Below are 23,296 nucleotides of genomic sequence, written 5' to 3'. Positions count from 1 at the left end.
GCTGGCAGCAGCATGTGGGTGACGTCATTGCTGTCTTCTTGCGTGCATGCATACCCATAATTCCTCTCCTTGAGCCCTGTTGGGCTGGCGGCCCAATAATTACCGGGTGATGCACACGCAAGCCTCGTATTGACTTCAGACGATGGTTCACAGATCCATCACCTTGAGTGACGCGTAACCGCACCCCTGGCTCGGGGGATTTTGCCCCGGTTTGAGATTGGAAGGCCAAGGCGCTGGCCCATCTGCTGGAGGCCCATCTAGGGAAAGGTTTCAGTTACCTTTCAAACGGCCCATCTGGCCATCTACATAAGTGATAAGTCTGAGGAAGCTATCGGCCCAGTTTGGACCTTAGGCCCCTTTTTCTCTTAGAATTCTTTATTGCGGTTGAGAAATTTCGACTTGTTTTTCTTCCTACTAGCTAGAACTGGCATTGTTTTTTACTCGCTGGAGGCTTCATGGCCTGCACGTTCCAGCCAGCAAACCGGTGCTACTTGTTGCACATTAGGTGGCATGTACAGTCAGGACTCATACAAATTGTGCCTGTTGTCTATATCTGTCCTTTCCGATGTGCTCTATGCAGATGGAATGAAACTTCTGGTTAGCTGTACCGTACCTCTCCAAATTGCTTCACAAACCTTTCATTAATTTTCAGCTTGCACTATGGACGACGTTCAGTATTGGTCCTGCTACAATACATGGTACCCACTTGAATTCAGAGGTCATTTTAAGGAGTATAGTTTACTTGCCATCATGCCATGTTTTGATGCCCAAAAGGCTCCGTCCACTAGCACAAGTGCAAGGCTCAACAGATTCGCAAGCAGATTCCCCCAGATTCCTGTATTGATTAGTGACAGTATCGGCCGGCGTGGTTGTATAATTAACCCCCAGTCTTATTCTTATACTTGCTTCTATATATGATGACAACACAACATCCTGACAACTCCAACGACAATTCTTTTACTTAGTTGATGGAAAAAATAAATTCCACTACTTGAGAGTCTTTGGTTTAGTTGTACTTGTACTCTTTGTTTTCCAGATACGATCCTGTATGAAATGCGCCAACATGTTGCAAGATGGCCATGCTAGTTGGCCGCTGCTTATTAGTTCACCCCAACTTGGCGCATGCAAGCAGGACTCGAGAACATGATCACTGGCTTTCTCATCGTCTCAGCTGAAGCAAGTAGATATAATAATCAAAGGATTAATTTGCATGTGATTGCAATTAGTGCAATCCATCCATCGATCCAAGTTTAATAACTAGTTGATGCTGGCCAACTAGTGTTGGCATTGGCACTGCCAGCAACTATATAAAACTTTTTTTTCCTTGTGCTACTAAACATGATGAACACAATGACTCTGTTCGGCTGGCTGTGGCTAGTGTCTGATGCTAGTTTGATGTGAGAGAAAAATACTATTAACTGATTGCAGCAGAACTGAGTGACACAGAGCGAGCCACGGAGGCCATGCCGGGGAAAATGAAGTGATATATAGCAGTACAAGCTACTCCAGAGACACGAACTCCCAGGTTCCAATTGCCCAAGTTGGCCATGTTCGCCGGCCCGGCCTACACAATTAGTCAACTGGCTAATTACTGATTAGGCCATGTGATGTTGGGAGACGATCACTTTACGAGTACATGAAGCCGCTAAATCTAAGCAAAATTTGTATCTCAATTATATATGTGCACCCTAGAAATTGCTGCTGGTGACAGTTGTTTAACCAATCCTGCTTGGAACCGGTGCCATCAAAAGAAGTCTGAACATGTTAGCCAAACTAAATTAGCGCTTGGAGATGCCTGGTCCCAGAAGCTAAATCCCACGTGGCTATAATAGCAGTATGGTGGGCTTGAACTAGAACTAGCTGTTGTTACGGCGCTACACGCATAGAGTATATATGTAGGTGTCAAAATGAAAATGACAGCTGAATGAAAAGAGCACAATTCGTGGAAGCATGCATCACATAACAGCAATTAAGGTAAAGTAATTTCATGATTAGTTAAAGCTGTGGAAAAAATTAATTTGTTTGCTCCACCTGAGAAGGTAGCGCCTGCCGCCTGGTTCAGATTTGTTGGCTTTTGCATGTGCAGTGTGCACATGACCATATTTTAACAGGCGCTCCCAGAACAGTGCAACTAGCTAGCATGATATTTTAAACTATTATTTAGCAGGCATCACCTCACCTGATTAGCCAGGCCAAGACAAAACTATATATGGAGGCTTGTGTTCTTCCTTTATGCTTTTCTCCGGATTTTCTTCAGATTACAAAGATTTTCTTCAGATTCAGACTCCCGAGCCAGTTGGCGCGGAACGGTACAGTTTGTACTTTTGAATTGAATCAACAACTTTCGTGGGATTTGCTTCGATCTGTAGTCCAAAGTTTGCACTTTCAGCATAAAAAAACATACATACGTCACTATCACATGGCTTACCTAAACAATTAGTGACAGAGAAATATATTTTGGTATGGACTCACCAGCTAAAGTTCAGAAATTGTGCACTCATAGCTCCAACAACAGATGTACACACATGACACATCCTTACGAACAGGGGCGGAGAGAACAGCAGAGGGGGGTGCGGCACTTCATAGCATATATATGGTATTCAAACAAACATGATAAAAATTTGAAAATGATAAGGGATTGTAATTTTTTTCTAGGTGCGGCTGCACCCACACCCCACTACGTAGCTCCACCCCTGCTTACGAAACTGTCGCCATCGCAGGTACCTACTGTAGCTCACAATTTGGTTCAACCAAACTACTGGTTCATCATGAAAGAATTTCTTACTACTACGCTAGCTGTAGCCATCACAATTGATATGCAGCTAGATAGATACAGATAAACTTATACAAATGGTAGATGTGAGTGACACTTTTTGGGATAAAACAGTGTCACTGTCGTACAACCTACTGAATCTTCAGGCAGGCTTTGTTTAGCTAAGCCGAATAATTCTTTAGACTTAGTGCTTATATACTAGAAATCTCTTAGCAAAAAAAGAAGATAATACGTGATCTTTGAGGATCAGCGTAGTGATGTCAACACAAAAGTAGACCAAAGAATAAAGGGAAAAGTCCGGTTTACACCATTCAACTATCGCAAAAGTCCGATTTTCAACCTTCAACTACGAAACCGGACAACATAGGCCATCCAACTGTCAAAACCGGGCAAATTTGGCCCCTGGGGTGGTTTTGAAGGTAGTTTTTCATTTTGTGAGAATTAAAAATATTCAATTTTATATTAAAAATTTATAAGTAATTTATTTTAAGTTAAAAAATTATGAAATGGGTATCAAAAGTTTTCTAAAAATGTAACATATCTATTGTCACATGACTTGTGAGCTATTTAGATCTAATTTTTTTATGTTCATAATATTTTGTTGCTTGCAGTTATGCCTATTATTTTTAATAACTAAGATTCAAATGGGTTAATAATAGATATGTTACATTTTTAGAAAAATTTTGGTACTAGTTTCATATTTTTCTAATTTAAAGTGAATTAGTTTTGATTTTTAGATCTAATTAGATTTATTTAATTTTTTTTAGAAAATGCAAAACCACCTTCAAAAGCATACCAAGGGCTAAATTTGTCCGGTTTTGACAGTTGGATGGCCTATCTTGTCCGGTTTTGTAGTTTAATGTTGAAAATCAGATTTTTGCGATAGTTTGAGGGTGAAAATTGGACTTTTCTCAAGAATAAATGGGGGCTGGAGGGGGAACAAAAAAAAGGGAACGCGTGTGCAGATCCAATCATGCGATCGTGCAACATATGCCAGCAGATCGTTGGTCACCTCAATACTTGGCCTTTTCTGAGAAACGCAAGGAGCACGTGATCGCCTTCTTCAGAACAGTAGAGGGCCGTAATAATTCACACCACCACCGCTAGGCGTGTATATAAGCTAGCATCACCGGCCGAGAGAAAGTCCTATCTAGAAGACCATAAGCAGTGTGGACTGGGGGAAGGAAGTCAGGATTGAAGTACGGCCGGGAGGAAGAAAATAAGAGGTGCGTTCGTTTGCCTGAGTTTCTTCAGAAATAAATAAGGTCTTTATTCTCTGAAAAGAGTTCTTCTAAGATTAGTTCAGACATCTCTCCATTGCTTCTGCTGATTTGTTCCTTGCTGCTCTATATTCTTGTTTGATGCCTATAGTGATTTACAGGATATATATCGCGGTGATGGACGAACTAAACCAATGGCGTTCACATCCGGTAAGACTACTAAGAAGTAGCATCATCACAGAGATCTGAAAACTTAGGTGCTTCGACTAATTCTTGCTATGGCGGCCATGCCAGGACCCCGAGGACGAGTTGGCATACATGTACGGGCAGCAAGACGAGCACGCCGGGATGCAACAGCATTTCGCCGAGCGGCTCCCCGAGCAGCAGCAGTACTACGCACCGCCGACACCAATGGCGCCGCCCAGGCCCAACCCGATCTATCCTTCCCAACCGCACCAGCAGGCGGGCTCCAGTTTCCCAGCAGGCTTCGGAGTCCCGGCATTGCCCATCCAACCATTCGGAGCGCTGGCGGTCAACAGTGAGCCAGGGCAGCCGTCGTCGTCGTCGAGCATCCTCTCCTTCGGCGGGCAGCCTCCTAGCACGCTCAACTTCTCCGGAGGAGACTGGCCGGACGGCATCGAAGCGGTGCAGCAGCAGGTGCCGGAGAGGCGGATCCGGGCGCACTGGAACACGCAGGAGCACGTCATCGCCGAGCGCAAGCGGCGCGAGAAGCTGCAACAGCAGTTCGTGGCGCTGGCCACCATCGTCCCGGACCTCACCAAGGTACACGCCATGTCCGGTCGTTCTCTATATATATGCTGTGTAGTTCTTCCGTGCTACTCTAAACCGGTTGCGTTTGGATAATTTCCAATAAATTTTGACTGAAGTATCACACACGAGATGCGACGATACTCTATATATATATATATATATATATATATATATATATATATATATATATATATATATATATATGTGTGTGTGTGTGTGTGTGGAGTGAATCTCTGATTGGATTAAGAGGGCTTAAGATCGAATCACCGGCGCGGATGGCTTGGCTGCCGGCCGCACCGCCGCAGCCGAATCGGAACACCAGGGGAGGGCGCTCGCGCAGTCGCGCGCCACCCTACCTGCTTGCCGAACGGCGGCGTCCATTGCCGCAGTATGGGCTTCGCCGTACTTGAGCGTGGGGATCGGCGGCGCACGTGTCCCGGGCAGCCAACGGTCGGGGGCGGCCACGCACGCGGCAGCCGCGCGCAGAACGAATCGACGACGACGGGGGCGTGTGTGACATGGGCTGCTTCGGCGGCGCCGGCCGTGCGGCCGGATTGGAGCTTGTTGGAAGCTAGGAAGAGCCGGGAGCGGGTGAGGGCGCGGTACGGGAGACAATGGCATCAGCGCCTGAGCAACCCTAGATCCAATCCAGTCAGGTCGAGAGGCGGTCTGCGAGACGACGATCGAACAGACCGGAGGGTGCGCCGGCCACCGGCTCGGCGACCGAGATCATCGCATCCAAAGTGGCGTGGCGCACCCTATTTTCTTTTTCGAGGGAAGTGAACAATTTTTTTAGCTCTTTTCTTTTTGAAAGCTCTCTTGTTCTTTTTTATATTACTGCTCCCAACTTAAAGTCTTGTACACATCATGCGGTATCCGGTGCATATACTCCTACAGTCCTGTGTCCTGCTCTACTTCAATAACTTTTCTCAATATACATTTTCATAAATTATTTGAAGTGCAATCAATATCTGTTTGGAAATATTTTCTCTAACAATATATAAACAACATGGTGGTGTGGTAACTCTAGTTTACCCTATCAGTGGCCAAAGTTTTAATTTAGAGCATGTGTGAATATCAAAACCATGTCAATGAGAAACTACAGTTTTTAAAACTAGAACAATATATGCCTTGGCTAGCTGCACTACACATATTATGAAATGGCATATATTAGGCTAAGCTTAGGGATTTCTATGATAAATAATTTTATGTCTTTTCTTCTACGAATATTTAGTTTAGTGGTGAATGTGGCATGCATGCCCTGGAAGATCAAGATTTTTATATATGATTTTTGAGGATAGGAAAATTCCTCCTTCCTTGAAAAAAATACAATTAGGAGAGAAAAATGACCGTCGCCTCTAATAACAGATGATAGGAGTTTGCCAAGTGAGAAGTGACGATGAGAGCAAATAGATGGATGAAGATATGAGATTGAATTTATCTTGCGGGACGATGTTGCTCTCATATATAGAAACTATCATCTTATTATAAAAAGTCAATATATATGTTCGTACTGACGGTTTAACACAATACATACACTCGAGGCAAAGGGAATGCATCTAATATACTTGGCAGTGACGAAATGCATAATTTAGTGGTCTCGATCTGTCGGTACCCCGGGACCGGGGTACCCCCTCCTACTGCGTATGGGCAAGGATTCGCGTAGTTATCCTAAACTACGCGCTGAAGAGCAGAGTAGCTGGACCCCTGCGGTCCGGAGCCCACCTCGCCGGACCAGCGGCCCCGGACCTGCTCTCTGCTCGGGAGAGGGTCCGGTGACGCCACGTGTCCCAGAGAAGGCAGCGCCCGGCGCAGATAGCAGAGGGTCCCCGGACCCCCCATGCCATCCGGACCCCCCCCCGGCGCGCGGGGAACCAGCATTTCACCCAGGAGGGGTCCGGAGCCGCCACGTGTCTGCGGGCGCGGGCACGAGTCTTCTGCCGGAAGACTCGCCCACCCACCGCATTTAATGCGGGAGGATGAGGCGTGCTCTGTCGCCGCAGAGCACGGGGCAGCTTTTGCCAGACTCCACTATTGGTCGCATATTACCAAGGTGCACAGTGCAGCCGCAGGCGCCGCCCGCACGATGCACGTTAGTCTGCCGCATTAAATGGATGCGACGGCACGGCCTTTTCCATCATGCCGCATACACCGCAAGCTACGCGGCATGAACAACATGCGTGGCGCAGCCTACCCGGCTAGCTGCAAGCGCCGCACCAACATGACAGGACAAGACACGCCGGTCAGAGAGTCTGCGCCGGTCAGTACATCCATACGGACGAGGCAGCGAAATCCCAGAATAAGATCTTCCCCAGGCGTAGCACCATAATAGCGCTAGGCGTTATGTTATTTAAATACATCCACGTTGGGCCCACCTGTCGGGGTCCCAACGGCTATGTACGTGCCTCCCTTTGACTATGAAAGGGGAGCACACGCTAGTCTCAGGATGAAGGGGGACTCACACTCTCTCCCTCACACTCACAGCTCACCAGCTGGAACCACTCTCGAGCAATCTCTTGTGAGCACAGGCAATACAACACACAGTGGAAGTAGGGTATTACGCTCCGGCGGCCTGAACCACTCTAAACCTTCTGTGTTCATCGTGTTCTTGCATCTAGATCGGACTAATCCTAGCTACCCCCGAGTTCATTCTCCCTCAGGGCTTAGGCGGGTGCATTCTGCCACCCAGCTGGGTTTACCACCCGATATTTGACGCGCCAGGTAGGGGAAAGGTTAGCTAGTTTTAGTTCATCTCTTGCTCGTCTCCATGGTTCGTGTGGTTGAGCACTCCCACCACGACGACGACGTGGAGATGGAGGGTGTGGCTTCATCCGCGCCACGCGCCTCTCGCCTTCCTACGCCAGGGGCAACCGTGCCCGTGGAGCTGCCACTGATGGCAGCGGCGCACGTTGCCCGCCAGCGAGAATCAGGGCGCCCGTCAAAGGCCTCCTCACAAGCTGCGAGCAGCGGGGCGCTGGAGGCAGCTAGGGAGTTGCTTCGCAACCCTCCGGCTGCTGCAGCCTCGCCAGACGCCCTGAGGCAGTGGCGGGACGACGTTGACCGTCTTCTCCATCTGGCTCAGGCCTCCCCCAGTTCCACAAGGACTGGGCAACGACTCCGCCTGGCAATGCGGTGGTACCCTACCACCGGCGCCAGGGCGGCGCATTGGCATCCGTGCGCTCCCCTACGGTGAGGGGTGCGCGAACAGAAGACTTGCGGGCGGAGCTCAACAGTAGGCGCGCGGGTGAGGACGCCCGCATCTCCGTGGAAAGGGCGCGAGAACGCCGCCTCAACATCGAGGGCCGCAATCTCAACGCCGACTTGGATGCAGCGGCACCCAAGCTCCCGGGAAACGCCCGGGCACCAGCAGCTACCCCGGTTGCTGGGGTGGGCTGTGCCGCGCTCGCGGATCATCTCCGCGCGGTGGCCTGGCGTCCAAGTTTCGTCCACAACTGCCGGAGAAGTACGACGATACCACTAATCCGTCGGAATTCCTGCAGGTGTACGTCACCGCCGTCACAACAGCTGGTGGCAACGACGCTGTCATGGCGAGCTACTTTCATGTAGCCTTAACTGGGCCAGCCCGGACTTGGCTCATGAACCTCACTCCTGGGACGATTCAGTCCTGGGAGGGGCTCTGTGCCAGATTTACGGCGAACTTTGCCAGTGCTTATCAGCAGCATGGTGTTGAGGCTCACCTCCACGCCGTGAGGCAGAAACCCGGAGAGACGCTCCGGACATTCATCTCGTGCTTCACCAAGGTACGAGGTACTATTCCTCGTATCTCTGATGCATCTATCATTACTGTTTTCCGTCAGGGGGTACGTGATGAGAAGATGCTCGAGAAATTGGCGACGCACGAGGTGGAAAGCGTCACCACGCTTTTCTCCCTGTCCGACAAGTGTGTCAGGGCCGCTGAGGGCCGCGCATGGCACTCAGCCCCTCAAGACGGAGTCGCCGAGGCTGGTGGCTCCGGAGCTACCGTCCAGGGCGGTGGCAAGAAAAAGAAGAACAAGAACCGCGGTCGCGGGGGGGGGGGGGGGCCAGGCTGGAGCCCTAGTTGATGTGGCAGCAGCACCAGCTGCAGCAGGGGACCAGAATGCGAACGGCAAGCGCCCGCGCCCGCAGGGTGGCAATGGTGGTTCATGCCCAGTTCATCCCACCGCTCGCCACAGCGCCGCTGACTGCCGTGAAATCCAGAAACTAGCGAAGCGGGTCAGTGGGCGGCGTGAGCAGGCCTCCAAGGACGGCTCATCCCCTCCTCGCCAGCGGCCTGGCAAGGAGAAAGCCTCCAATAGTGAGGCCGCTGCCGTGGAGAAGGGGCTGGGGTACCAATCCCCTGCTCGAGAACTAAAAGGAGTCTACAGCCATGGCGACACTGACTCTGGCGAGGACGAGCGCTGCAAGAAGCTATACGTGATGTACGACGGAAGCTCGGAACTCGTCTCCCGGAGAGATGTCAAGACCCTTCGCCGAGAGGTCCTCTCGGTGAAGCCGGGGGTCCCGAGGGCGGCGCCTCAACGTCATCAGTTATGCAGCGTTCAAGCAGCTGCAGATCCCGGAGTCCAAGTTGGCACCCTCTCGCCCATTCTCAGGAGTGGGCCCACACCCGGTGTTCCCTCTAGGGAGCATCACTCTACCGGTCGCGTTCGGGACTGAGGAGAACTTCCGCACGGAGAACGTCCAGTTCGACGTCGCGGAGGTAAACCTCCCGTTCAATGCCATCATTGGCAGGCCGGCGCTCTACCGCTTCATGGCCATTGCCCACTACGGGTACTTGGTCTTGAAGATGCCTTCCCCTGCCGGTGTCCTCACCGTGCGGGGTGACCGCACCGCTGTCGTCGCTGTAGTTGAGAAACTGCATGCTCTGGCGGCGGAGGCTGCACGCTCCGAGGAGGATACCCCCTCCACCTCGCGAGCCAGGGCGCCCGCAAGGGCACCTAAGGTTCAGCCGTCTGATCCGGATAATGTACCCGTGAAGACCATGCAGGTTGGAGCGGACTCCTCCAGGACCACCCGCATCGCAGGAAACCTTGAGGAGAAATAGGAAGACGCGCTCATCACTTTCCTCCGGGCAAATGTGGACGTGTTCGCCTGGGAACCGTCACAGATGCCCGGGATCCCCAGGGAAGTGATCGAGCACCATCTGAGGATCTACCCCGACGCCAAACCGGTACGCCAGAAACCTCGGAAGCAGTCCGTCGAGCGGCAGAACTTCATCCGTGAATAAGTCTGCAAGCTGCTACACGCTGGCTTCATCGAGGAGGTCCACCACCCCGGAGTGGTTGGCTAATCCGGTCGTCGTCCCAAAGGCCAACGGGAAGCTTCGGATGTGCATCGACTACACCAGCCTCAGTAAGGCATATCCCAGAGACCCCTATCATCTTCCACGTATCGATCAGATTGTGGACTCCACCTCCGGGTGTGACCTTTTGTCTTTTCTAGATGCTTACTCTGGTTTCGACCAGATACAAATGTCTAGGGAGGATAGGAAACATACTGCTTTTGTAACAGTGGATTGACTTTATTGTTATATTGTCATGGCATATGGTCTGCGGAATGCCTTACCCACATTTGTGCGAGCTATGAACAAAACTTTTTATAATTTAATTAGAGATATAGTTGAGGTATATGTCGATGACATCGTAGTCAAAACAAAGGTAGGGTCAACACTAGTTGAGGACCTAACCCTTGTCTTCGACCGACTGCGCACCACGCGCACGAAGCTGAATCCCGAGAAGTGCGTTTTCGGCGTCTCGGCAGGGAAGCTGCTGGGTTTCCTGTTCTCACATCGAGGCATCGAGGCAAACCCAGCCAAGATCAAGGCGATCGAGGCGATGAGACCTCCTGGCCGCATCAAGGACGTACAGAAGCTCACCGGGTCCTTGGCTGCTCTTAGTCGCTTCGTTTCGAGGCTAGCAGAGAGGGCTCTCCCCTTCTTCAAGATGTTGAGGAGGTCCGGTCCATTCTCTTGGACTGAAGAGGCTGAACAGGCCTTCCAGGAACTGAAGCAGCACCTCACCTCACTGCCAGTATTGATGGCTCCAGAGCCATGTGAGACGTTGTTTTTGTATCTTGCTGCGTCTGCAGAGGCGGTCAGCATGGTGCTGGTGGCCGAGAGGCCCCCGGCCAAGGATGATGGGCCGAACCCCGGACATGGGGGTTCGGCAGCCAAACCTCTGTCTGAAGGTCCGAACCCCAGACATGGGGGTCCAGAGGAGTCTCAGCCCAGAGGGAACCAAGAACCGCTGGGGGCCCAAGGACCTGACGTGGTGGACAAGGGCGAGCCGGGACCGGTGGCCAGGGTCCGGACCATCCAGAAGCCAGTCTACTATGTCAGCGAAGTCCTCCATGAGGCAAAGGTCAGGTATCTTGAGACGCATAAGCTTATCTATGCCATACTTATTGCGCCCAGGAAACTGCGCCATTATTTCCAGGCACACAGAGTTGTCGTAGTGACCTCATATCCACTGAGAGCGATCCTACACAACTCCAACGCCACGGGCAACATCGCCAAGTGGGCAGCAGAGTTGGCTGAGTTCCAGTTGGACTTCCAGCCCCGCCACGCAGTCAAAATCCAAATCCTGGCTGATTTCATAACAGAATGGACTCCTTCCCCAAGAAATTCTGGGGGTCCGAACCTTAACGCCGGACCCCCGGAGCCGGAAGTCAGGACACCAATCTTCACCAAGCCCCACTGGACACTCTTCTTCAACAGGTCCGTCCGCAAGCAGTGGGCCGAAACTGGTGTGGTCCTCATCGACCCAAACGGAGATCAACTGAAGTACATGGTGCACCTTGAGTTCAAGGCCACCAACAACATGGCAGAGTACGAGGCTTTGATCTTTGGCCTGACAGAAGCCCTGTTTATGGGGGTCCGGCAGCTTCTGGTGAAGGGAGATTCTTAGCTGATCATCAAGCAGGTCCGAGGGAAGTGCAGTTGCTGCAATCCCCAGCTCCCAACATACCTCATACATGTGAGGAAGCCCGAGAAGGACTTCGACGCCTTGGAAATGCAACATGTTCCTCGCGAATTCAACTCAGCAGCAGATGACCTCTCCACGAGAGCATCTACCTGGGCACCCGTGCCCGAGGGTGTCTTCGAAAGACAGTTGCTGAGATCTACCGCCCAGCCTGCCAAACTGGGTGAAGGGGATCAAGCTACCACCTCGAAGCTAGCAGTCCCGGCGGCATTCCATCCGTGGTGCCCGCCAGAGGTCGTGTGCGCTACCGAGGATCCCGGAGACCTCATAGGGCCACCCCCCAATTACTCAGGGAAGTCCCGATGCATGGATCTCCGAGATCCGGGACTATTTGAAAGACAACATCCTTCATGAAGATGATGCAGCCGCTGAGCGCATAGTACGATTGGCTAAACGCTACGCGGTGGTAGAATGGGATCTCTACCGCCGTGGTGCCAATGGTATTCTCATGAGGTGCATTTCCCAGGAAGAGGTCCGCGAGTTACTCGTGGAGATCCTTGGAAGCGAGTGTGGAAGTCATTCCTCGTCTCGCACGCTTGTTGGTAAGGCCTTTCGGCATGGCTTCTACTGGCCGACAGCACTCCAGGATGCAGCTGAGCTGGTAAGGTCCTACAAAGCATGCCAGTTCCATGCAAAGTAAATACACACACACCGTCTCAGGCTCTGCAAATGATCCCGCCCTCAAGGCAGTTCGCCGTATGGGGCGTGGATATCCTGGGGTCGTTCCCCTGGGCCGTCGGCGGGTACCGGTTCCTCTACGTCGCCATTGATAAATTCACAAAGTGGCCGGAGGTTACCCCTGTGGTAAACATCACCAAAACATCAGCAGTCGCATTCCTCAAGTCCATTGTGTGCAGATTTGGCATCCCAAACCGCATCATCGCGGACAACGGGACCCAATTCAAAAGCAGACTCTTCCAAGTGTACTGTGAGGACATCGGCATCCAACTATGCTTTGCGTCCGTAGCACATCCCCGCAGCAATGGACAGGTCGAGGGCGCAAATGCAGAGGTCCTCAGGGGACTCAAGACCCGCACCAACAACTGCTTGAAGAAGCATGGTGCAAGATGGGTTGATGAACTTCCGTGCGTGTGCGTGCTATGGGGAAACTGGACCATACCCAGCCGAGCCACCGGGGAGACCCCATTCTTCTGGTCTACGGGGCCGAAGCATGCCTTCCCCCGGAAATCCACCTGGGCTCACCACGGGTCCAGGCCTTTGATGAAACCATGCAGGAACAACTGCGGCCTGACGACATAGACTTCGTTGACGAACGAAGGTGGCGAGCAGCAATCCGAAATGCATGCTACAACCAGGCACTCAGGCGTTATCATCAATGGTTCGTGCACAGTAGGGAGCTCCGGGCTGGGGACCTGGTCCTAAGGCGGATCCTGAACCGAGCAGGGCTCCACAAACTTTCCCCCAGCTGGGAAGGTCCCTTCAAGGTGATGGAAGTATGCCGGCCCGGATGCGTTCGCCTTGCCACAGAAGAAGGAGTGCCGCTGCCCAACCCGTGGAACATAGAGCATCTGCGTAAGTTTTATGCTTAGACAAAGTAGGAAATGAACTTTTCTTTTGTAATAAGATAGAATCAGCGTGCGGTCCAGAGCGGTGGGGGTCCGTCCTCGTAAACCCAGCCTCTGGCGTCCATCGTACCACCGGCTAGCATTAACGCGCGGCCCAGAGCGGTAGAGGTCCGCCCTCATAAACTCGGCCTCTGGCATCCATCGCGCAAGCCATGTATATCAAGTTGCAAAGGAAAGATTTGCTCCTAGTTCTGTCTTTGTGTCAAAATTTTATTTCACATTTCGATTCTCGAATCTTTCCCTTTCTAACCCCTGCGCGGACTTCCACTCTTGTCGTTACAACTAAGATCTGTATTGAGTTGCCGGACTGCCGTACAGATCCGGACCCCCTTGCTGCTGGGAGAGGGGTCCGAACCCCTAGGGACCTGCTCTGGAGAGGGGGTGCTCATTTTCTGGGGTGGTCCGGAGTCCTGTGTAGCCGCTTAGCCAGTTCCGTACCCAAAGCCTACACACTCCACCACCCTGTAACGAGTGCTCTAGTACCCGGAGCTGGGTAAGTAGGGGCCCGGACCACGTTCTAGCTCAAGGGTTGGCTTCCTAAGTCCTACACGGCAAGTCCAGCTGCATATCTCAAAGGATCGAGTACGACAGAATGGCCTCACCCACTGCTAGGAGGGGTGTGGAACGCTGGGAACCAGATCCGGAGAAAAGGTGCTTGTTTCCTGGAATGGTCCGGAGTCCGGTGTAGCCGCTTAGCCTGGTCCTGTACCCTAAGCCTACACACTCCACCACCCTGTAACAAGCATCATGCTACCTTGACCTGCGTACCTGGAGGTCCGGACCTCATACTGGCTTGGGGGCAGGTTCAGAATAGGTCCCGTGGGCCCACTACTAAGCTTTGACTTTGAGTGGTATGCAAGTTAAGCCTTGACTGGTGGTAGCTCACCTTAAACCATTGAGCCTACCTACCAGGGGGTCCGGGCATCCGCTTAAAGGCTTCATGCATATCGAGGTCCAGACTCGGTGGTAGACAGACTCAAACAATTGAGCCTGTCTCCCAGGGGGCCCGGAGCACTCGCTTTGAGCCAAATACCAAGGATCGACTCTACATGCATCAAACAGCTAAGTTTCAGTGTCATTACTACCATCCCGGCGAGTTTGATTTTCCTCTCTGTAGTTTTTCTCCTATTCACAGGGCCGGGCCGGCAAAATCCAGGGCCCTGTACGCAAATTCTAAAAGGGCCCTATCAATCTACAGGACAACAACAATAATAGTATATGGTGAAATGTATTGCGTAGCAACAAGACATGTTAAAAATTATACTTTCTCAACTCTTGAACAGCTTCATTCTTGTAGTACTCTTTGAAATAAAATCTTCAATGATACTCTCATATTCAATCTTCTCTAGCAAACCACTCTCAAGTACGGGACCCTGATTAAGTGCCTGATTATTGGACCCTTCCGATTCTTTTACAATAAATCTATCCATAGCTCATCTTTGAAATTGAGTTAATTTTTCTAGTCTTTGTTTCTTTTGACGCTTTTGGTAGCCAGACTCATACTTTCTCGATGACATAGCTTCGATCTTGGAACACTATACAAAATGAGGATACAAATTGAGAACACAACATGTAAAAAGATTCTAAAAATAGGTACGGAATATGAAATTACCTTGTCCACATTGAATATCCAATCAGGCAACAGGCAATCAGTGAATCAGGCCATCCGGCATCAGTCGAGCATCACGCCATCGGCCATCATCAGGCTGCCAGTGCGTTGCAATTTGGACTTAGCAGATCAGCAGATGGGGATTGAGGAGGAGTGGAGGAGCCGGAGAGTGGAGACGTACAGTTGTACAGGAGAGGCGGGTGAGGAGGACTCGCGTCTCAGGATCTCGGTGATGTCGCGATGACGAGGACTCGCGTCCGGTGTCTCGGCGTCTCCGCGTCTGGCGGTGGCGGAGATGAACTGACGGACGGACGGAGTCACAGAGCGTGCGATGGAAGCCTCAGGGTTGCTGGGCTGGCTGGAGACCTATAATGCTATTTGGCCTATGGACAATAGGGAAAAAAATTTTGGGGTCCCTTGGAACCGGGGGCCCTGTGCGGCCGCACCGGCCGCACGCCCACCAGCCCGGGCCTGCCTATTTAGGGAATAAGTCGCTTGTTTGACTTACAATCTGTGCTACACCTATGCCCAAGAACACCCGTTCAACCCCATAGGGGGGTCCGGAGCATCTGCTCGGCTCGGATGGCAGATAGGTTCTAACACCTGAACCTATCTACCAGGGGGCCAGGGCGCCGAGGGCCGCATACGGCAGATCAGAGCAAGTGACAAACAGCTAAGTTGAAATTTTTTCTATTAAAATTTCAACAAGTACAATATTTTTACATACACAAAAAAAAGAGAAGGTTCTACTGCTACGATGGTCCAACGGTCCCCTGTCATTTTGCAGGTACGCCGCTCAGGAATCTGTAGGCTCCCGCTTGAAATAAGCAGCAACAAAGTCGACGACCTCCTGCACGCTCTCCCGAGCGGAGGCTTCCGTCTCCGCCACTGGACCATCAACGACAGGGGCTAGCGAGATGGCAGGGTCGTGGCTCCGGAGGCAGGTCAAAATGTACTCCGCCACCATCCGTCCCAGCTCACGGCCCTCGGCTTCGAGGTGGCCAATGAGGATCTGATCCAGGCGCCGGAGTCTCTCTGAAGCAGAGTCCAGCACCGGGAGGGCATCAGCAATTGAAGCTGGTGGCTCCGCCACTTGGATTGGACTCATTCCAAGTGGCACCAGAGCTGAGCTTGCTTCACCTGCCCAGTCGATGATTCGCTGGGCCCCCATGTGCTGGTCCTCCTGCAGCTTCCGGATGGCCTCCTGGATCGCCTCCTGCACCCGGGCATCTAGTGCCGCCTGAGCCGCCTCCAGCTGACGGGTCTTCTCCTGGAGCGAGGCCTCCTTCTGCGCCACTTTCTCACGGAGGGCCTTAAGCTCCTCGCGCTGGCACTCAAGGGAGCGCTCCATGCTGGTGGTGAGAGATTCCCGCCATGCAAGGGACTTCCTCTCCTCCTCGAGGTCCATCTCGGCAACAGCCTGCTGGCTGGCGGTCTCCTGCAGCTCCTGGCGCCATCGATGCAGAGACTCAGAGAGTTCATTGAGCTCCTGCCTACGGACCTCGAGTCCCTGGCTGCGAGTCTCGAGCTCAGATCGCTGGGCCGCAAGGCTGGCCTCCACTTTGGCAATAGCCTCCTCTCGCTGCTCCAGGGCTTTCTCCCGCCCCGCCGCCGCGAGCTCCCAGTCGAACACCTTCCGAAGCCCTTTTCGGTAGGTCTCAAGGTCGGCCTCAAGCTCGGACCGGGCGACAGCAGCACGGGAGGCCTCGACCTTCGTGCGCTCCTCTAGGCAGATGTGCCAGTCGCCGAGGCGCTGACGCTCGCTCTCTAGAGCCGCCCACTCCCGCCGGAATGCTGCCTCGGCGGTAGAAGTCACCTCTTCTATGGTCCGCCGGACCCGGACCAGCACACAGGGGAGGAGAACCGCATCCTCCTCTGGGGGATCCTGCAAGAGCCGCCTACCAGAAACCACCTCTAGCTCTTCCTCAGCTGCAGGTTGGGAACTGGGGGTGGGAGCATCTGGCACAGACGCTGGCCTCTCGGGTACCGAGGTGCTTGTCATTGCTGCGTCCGCTGCCGCTGTGTTCGCCGTCGCCAAGCCCGGTGTCGGCGCGTCTGCCGCCGTAGCCGGGGCCTTGGGGGCCACCGCGTCTGGCATCACTGCGCCTGGCACTGGCGCAGCCGCCGCCGCTGCATTAGGCGCCCTCGGGTTAGTGGAGGTCACTGCACCCGAGGTTCCCGCATCCGCCATCACTTCCGCCGTTGCCACCGGGGCACCGGTCACCTGGACCCCCGCTGGAAACCCCTCGGTGGTTTGGGACGTCGAGTTGGAGCCGGTCGGGGTGGCAGAAGAATTGCCTGGGCGAGAGGCCCTGGCAAACGAAGAGAAGAAGCTCTTCAGCAAAAGCGAAGCACCGGGAATAAGGGGAGTGGACGGAAGAACACTTACCCCGAAGCGCCAGGTTTCCAGCGTCCACGGAGGCTGGGCAACCGCTGCTGCCGTGGCGGCGGCGGCGCTGGATCCTGCTGCTATGGTGGTGGCGGTGGCACCAAATCATCCTGCAACCGCTGCTGCTCCTGCTGCTGTGGCGCCGGAGGTGGCGGTGGCGTTGTCCGCTGCAGAGTCGAGGGCGCCGTCCGATGCAGCGATCGCTCTTGCTGCTCCGGCGGTGGTGGCGGAGGCGCACCTCGTGGCTACTGCTGCTGGCCTCATGGTAGCGGTGGAGGAGGAGGTTGTTGTTGTTGCTGCTGCTGCTGCCACCGGGGAGAGGCATGTTCCTGCAGTGGTGGTGGCGGCGCAGCTACACCAGGGGTCCCGCGTGAGCCGGGGGCCCGGGAGCTACCCTGGCCCGTGTCCTCAGCGGCTCTCTGACGCTTTGCGGCGGGCTCCGTAACTAGGGTCCTGTCGCTACGGTGCGACCTGTGCCGGCTCACCTCCACCGGCGGAGCGCCGGAGCTGCTTCGGCCCGGGCTGGGACCACTCGGGGCAGAGCTACCAGCCATGACCTGCTTGCCCTTGGCAGAAGGGTCAGACCTCATGGCTCCAGTCTGTGCCAGGTCCCCAGTCGCGCCGGGGATCTGGATGCCGCGGTTGGGGTCGCCTCCCGTTTGGCGCGGTGCCAGACCGCCGTCGTCAAGGGTCGGCAGAGTGGCCAGCACCGCAGCCCTCAGGTTCGAGTCCTCGCAGAGGGGAACGACGCCCTGAGGGAGGATCAGGTGCTCCGGGACGAAGATCTCCCCCGTCACCGCCCGCACCACGACCTCCAGGCCTTTCTAGGTCAGATCATTGTCCTCCCCGAGGTCGGTCCTGCTGCAGTCTTGGGGCCCGGTGAAGCTCCAGGCAGGACGCGGCCGCTGCTTCAGAGGTGCGATCCGGCGCTTTAGGAAGTCCCTGAGAACGTGCAGCGAGGTGAGGCCGCTCTCCGCCGGCATCCCGATCTTGCTCAGCACTGGGTCAAACGCCGGCAGCAGGGACGTCTTGGCCCTCCAGGACTGGTGGTCGGAGGTGGGCCCCTCGGTCGGCATGACGAGGCGCTCGTTGGCGTCGGTGGTGGCAATCACCCACTCCATGCGCCAATCCTCCCACTTTCCGCCAGTGAGGCCGGGGATGTAGGGCATCTGCAGATCGTTCCTTTTCTGGAAGTAGTACGCCCCGACTTCATCCTTGCTCTTCCCGGACTTCACCAGGACGAAGAAGTAGCGGAAGAGGATGACGCATGGCCGCACCCCCACGAACATCTCGCATAGGTGGACGAAGATCGACATCAGGAGGATGGAGTGGGGCGTGAGATGCTGGAGCTGGAGGCCGAAATCCTCCAGCAGCAGCAGGAAGAACGAAGAAATCGGCAGCCCCACGCCGGTGGAAATGTGCGAAACAAACAGAACAAATTCCCCGGTGCGTAGATCACGGAGGGGAACTGAGCCCGCTCGAATCCCCTAGGCGGTCTCTCGTGGACTCCACCCAAGCAGGCGGCGCACCACGTTTAGTTCCGCCTCGGTCTGGAAACGGCGGGGATGGACGAGGGACGTCATTTTGCTGTGGAGGCGAGGAACAATCTGCACAGAAGAGCAAGGGGCGAGGAGGCTCGAAAGCAAAGGGGCACAAGGGCTTGGAAGGAAGAAGGCGAATGCGAAAAGGGTGCCGCGTTCAGCGGCATGGTCCTTTAATAAAGCCTGACCAATCTGGCGTGCCTCGAAACCGTCGCTGGAAGTCAAGCGACACTCATGCCTAGAGTTAGACGCCTAGTCCATGACAGGGGGGCCCAAGCCCACCTATCATGAGACGCGGGTAACAAGTGAAGGTGTGAAAAAGCGGGATCTGAACCGTCGCCCGCGCACTAAGCGAGGCAGAAGCTGAGCTGACGTGCGCGCACGAAGCGCTGGCAAGACCAAACTTTTCAGGAGCTGCGCTGGTGGTAAAAATTCCATTTACCCCGGCCACAACAATGCCGAGCGTCGCTCGCGTGACTAGGTGTACCACTGTGTGTGGGGGCCATGAGTCAGTGAGCCGTTGCGATGTGATAAGGCAGTGGGAAATCCGATGGATGGTCGAAGCCGGACAAGACTCCTGCAACGCGCACAGTCGAGCGCTGGAAGCAACCAAGTTGATCGAAGCAAGGTCACAGTAGTGGCCCCACCTTCGGGTTCGTAGCCTCTCCCGAGGTGGGCTCGGGGCCACTGTCGGTACCCCGGGACCGGGGTATCCCCTCCTACTGCGTCTGGGCAAGGATTCGCGTAGTTATCCTAAACTACGCGCTGAAGAGCAGAGTAGCCGGACCCCTGCGGTCCGGAGCCTACCTCGCCGGACCAGCGGCCCCGGACCTGCTCTCTGCTCGGGAGAGGGTCCGGTGACGCCACGTGTCCCAGAGAAGGCAGCGCCCGGCGCAGATAGCAGAGGGTCCCCGGACCCCCCATGCCATCCGGACCCCCCGGCGCGCGGGGAACCAGCATTTCACCCAGGAGGGGTCCGGAGCCGCCACGTGTCTGCGGGCGCGGGCACGAGTCTTCTGCCGGAAGACTCGCCCACCCACCGCATTTAATGCGGGAGGATGAGGCGTGCTCTGTCGCCGCAGAGCACGGGGCAGCTTTTGCCATACTCCACTATTGGTCGCATATTACCAAGGTGCACAGTGCAGCCGCAGGCGCCGCCCGCACGATGCACGTTAGTCTGCCGCATTAAATGGATGCGACGGCACGGCCTTTTCCATCATGCCGCCTACGCCGCAAGCTACGCGGCATGAACAGCATGCGTGGCGCAGCCTACCCGGCTAGCTGCAAGCGCCGCACCAACATGACAGGACAAGACATGCCGGTCAGAGGGTTTGCGCCGGTCAGTACATCCATACGGACGAGGCAGCGAAATCCCGGAATAAGATCTTCCCCAGGCGTAGCACCATAATAGCGCTAGGCGTTATGTTATTTAAATACATCCACGTTGGGCCCACCTATCGGGGTCCCAACGGCTATGTACGTGCCTCCCTTTGACTATGAAAGGGGAGCACACGCTAGTCTCAGGACGAAGCGGGACTCACACTCTCTCCCTCACACTCTCAGCTCACCAGCTGTAACCACTCTCGAGCAATCTCTTGTGAGCACAGGCAATACAACACACAGTGGAAGTAGGGTATTACGCTCCGGCGGCCCGAACCACGCTAAACCTTCTGTGTTCATCGTGTTCTTGCATCTACATCGGACTAATCCAAGCTACCCCCGAGTTCATTCTCCCTCAGGACTTAGGCGGGTGCATTCTGCCACCCGGCTGGGTTTACCACCCGACACGATCTTTGTTAGTTAAAGTGGATCCCTAATGGGTAAAGCATATTGATCAAGTATGTGCGACACTGTACCTGTGTATACATAAAAGTTATTTTGTTTTACTAACTTTGTAGCAAGTTTCTGAATTACCACTAGATTGCTTGTGGCCTCACTGGACAAATAGCTAGCTAGTTAGGCTGTCGTTGCATACTTGCATGTGTTTATGCTTATTAGCACTAATTTGTTTTTTTTTTCGGATGTGCAGTAGTAGTAATTTGAGGGCCGGGTTTGGTCTGATAATACAGAACAGAGATTTGAGAGTTTCTTTTGTCACTCTCTTAATAGTGTTCTACCGTAGCATTTATTTTTATCACTCTCTTCTTTATTTGGGAAACCTAACAAACTCCTTGTGCTACAAGATTTGCAGTCTACCGCAGCGTTTATTTTTGAATGGATGATGGTTATATACTTATATGGCGGCCTCCTTTATTATGTATTATTCCTCATGTAAGCAAGAGTATACCTATTATTGTAACTTGAATATTTCCCAACAGTAAGAACATTCTTTTTGCGAGTAACCAAGGGTAGAACTTGGGTAACAAAGAAAAATAAATGGATAAGTTGATCATCAACAACACTATATACATCTGGACAAAAATGCAAAGTAAGCCACCATAACTGTTACTAACTAATACTTTAGGAAATGTTTTGATACCTCATGCTTATGTTATGGCCAATATATGTATATTCAAATTAGTAATTTTTTAACAGAATGTTGAACAATGGACAAAAAGGTGATATGAACGAAAAAATGCTTACAAATATCAATTACTAGTCAAATACATCTAATCATCTTGAACCCATTCAGTTTTGAAACAGAAGTTGGACACTGGTTCAAATAGCACTTACTTAGGTTAAATCACAATGAGCGAAATATTCCTGTGATGAGTATTAAACCTTGATTTTTCAGACAGACAAGATATCTCTTCTAGGAAGCACCATCGAGTATGTGAAACAGCTCGAGGACAAGGTGAAGACATTAAAGGGACAAAGCGCGTGGAGGACGTCCGATCCCACTGTCTTTGAGAACAAGTGTCGTATATCAAATGAGAATAATAGTGACGGCTCAGGTTCCAGCGGGAGCGCCTTCGGTGCTGGTGGTGGGTTCAGCCCGACCGTTGAGGCGAGCATCCATGGCGACACCGTCCTGCTAAAAATATGGTGCAAGGAGGGAAGAGGAGTGCTGGTGATGATCATCTCCGAGCTTGAGAACCAGGGCCTCTCTATCATAAACACCAGTGTTCTACCGTTCACAGACTCGTGCCTCAACATCACCATCACGGCAAAGGCAAGTATATATATTCTCTCTCCCCCATTCATATAATCGTTATGCTAATGTGCTTAATGAACTGTAGTCTACAGAAAACGTGCTTTAGCTACCAAAGATTTAATATTTAGTAGCGTGCATTAACATCCTATTGGTCTTGGTGGATGGTGGTTCGTTCTCTCTCGTTCTATGAGAACTTCACTAGTATACAAGACATTGCCTATAGTCTCCGATTTTTTTCATAAAAAAAAAGAAGGGCAGGAGCACTGCCATATATTAGAAGAAGAAGTTGAGGTCTTAAAAATTTGCGATTACATAAAAGAGACGGACACGAGTAGGTAAAAAGAAATTTATAATAACTCAGATACATCCGCGTCGCATTCCCTGAACCATATGCAAAACTCTGAAGGAGCCCCCCCCCCCCCCACACACACACCTTTCTTTGCAATGGTTGTCGTTTGGCGGATGTTCACCACCGTTCTGCTCATTGGCGGATGCTTTGCCGTCTTGGTAGGTTGGGTGGATGCTTTACCACATTTGTTGTTTTGTGGACCTTTTGCATCCTTGATGTTGTAGTATCTTTTAGCAGATTAAGCTTGGGTCGTGTCTAGGTTTGTAATGGTCGTATTGCTTTTCTCTTAATAAAACACGTGCTCAGGCACGTTGGCGAAAAAAACATACGCAAATTAACTCCTGATTTTGCATAGTCTTTGATTTTGCATGCTCATAAATTAGATCAGTTTCGATTTTGTGCAGATTGCAGAAGGGTTTTCGACCACAGTTGAGCTCGTAAGGAAACTGACCTCGGCTCTCAGAGGCTTCAGTACTTGAGACGGGAAAGAAAATTGAGTATCATGAAAATGTAAATGGATAATCCTTGTGTTTGATTTGGATGTTATGATATTTATTCTTCTTCTTTTCTTTAGTGGGGCAGAGGGGTGAAGCATGTTTGAAATGAAACTCATGTGCAAAATCATCTCACATTTTTTCTAGTAGTACAGTCGCCAACTCACAGTTTAGCACAAGTGATATAGCAAAAGCAGGTATATGACCACACTACATGTTATTCTAGAAAAAAAAAATGGCCACTGGCCTAGCTTGTTATCGAAAGCAGAACGTTTTATTGGGATAAAGACAAAGGTTTTTGGTACAGCGAAGCACCGCTGAGAGCAACACACTCTAAACTCCCTCTAGTTCAAATAGAGACAGGAGAGAAACCAAAAGCTTTAAAAGCCTAGAGCTAATTAGATAGCCAATGACGACAGGATTTGCTGATTCAAACGTTGAGCCTCCAGTTCGATCCAAAGTCTTCCATCCTCCAAAATGGCCCATC

General features: G+C 52.5%; 1 protein-coding gene across 1 annotated transcript; it reads left to right on the top strand.

The window, feature by feature from the left end:
• The first annotated feature begins 3,942 nt into the window (after positions 1-3,942).
• LOC120646762 (transcription factor bHLH18-like) lies at positions 3,943-22,983 on the top strand. Its single transcript, XM_039923216.1, has 5 exons — positions 3,943-3,999; positions 4,155-4,203; positions 4,288-4,776; positions 21,607-21,984; positions 22,720-22,983. The coding sequence occupies exons 2-5, from the start codon at positions 4,171-4,173 to the stop codon at positions 22,792-22,794; spliced, it is 975 nt and encodes a 324-aa protein (XP_039779150.1). The 5' UTR covers positions 3,943-3,999; positions 4,155-4,170; the 3' UTR covers positions 22,795-22,983.
• The last annotated feature ends 313 nt before the right edge of the window (positions 22,984-23,296 follow it).

Source organism: Panicum virgatum, chromosome 9K (genome assembly GCF_016808335.1).
Source record: "Panicum virgatum strain AP13 chromosome 9K, P.virgatum_v5, whole genome shotgun sequence".
Classification (NCBI taxonomy): Eukaryota; Viridiplantae; Streptophyta; class Magnoliopsida; order Poales; family Poaceae; genus Panicum; species Panicum virgatum.
This window is presented reverse-complemented; position numbering and strand designations above follow the sequence as displayed.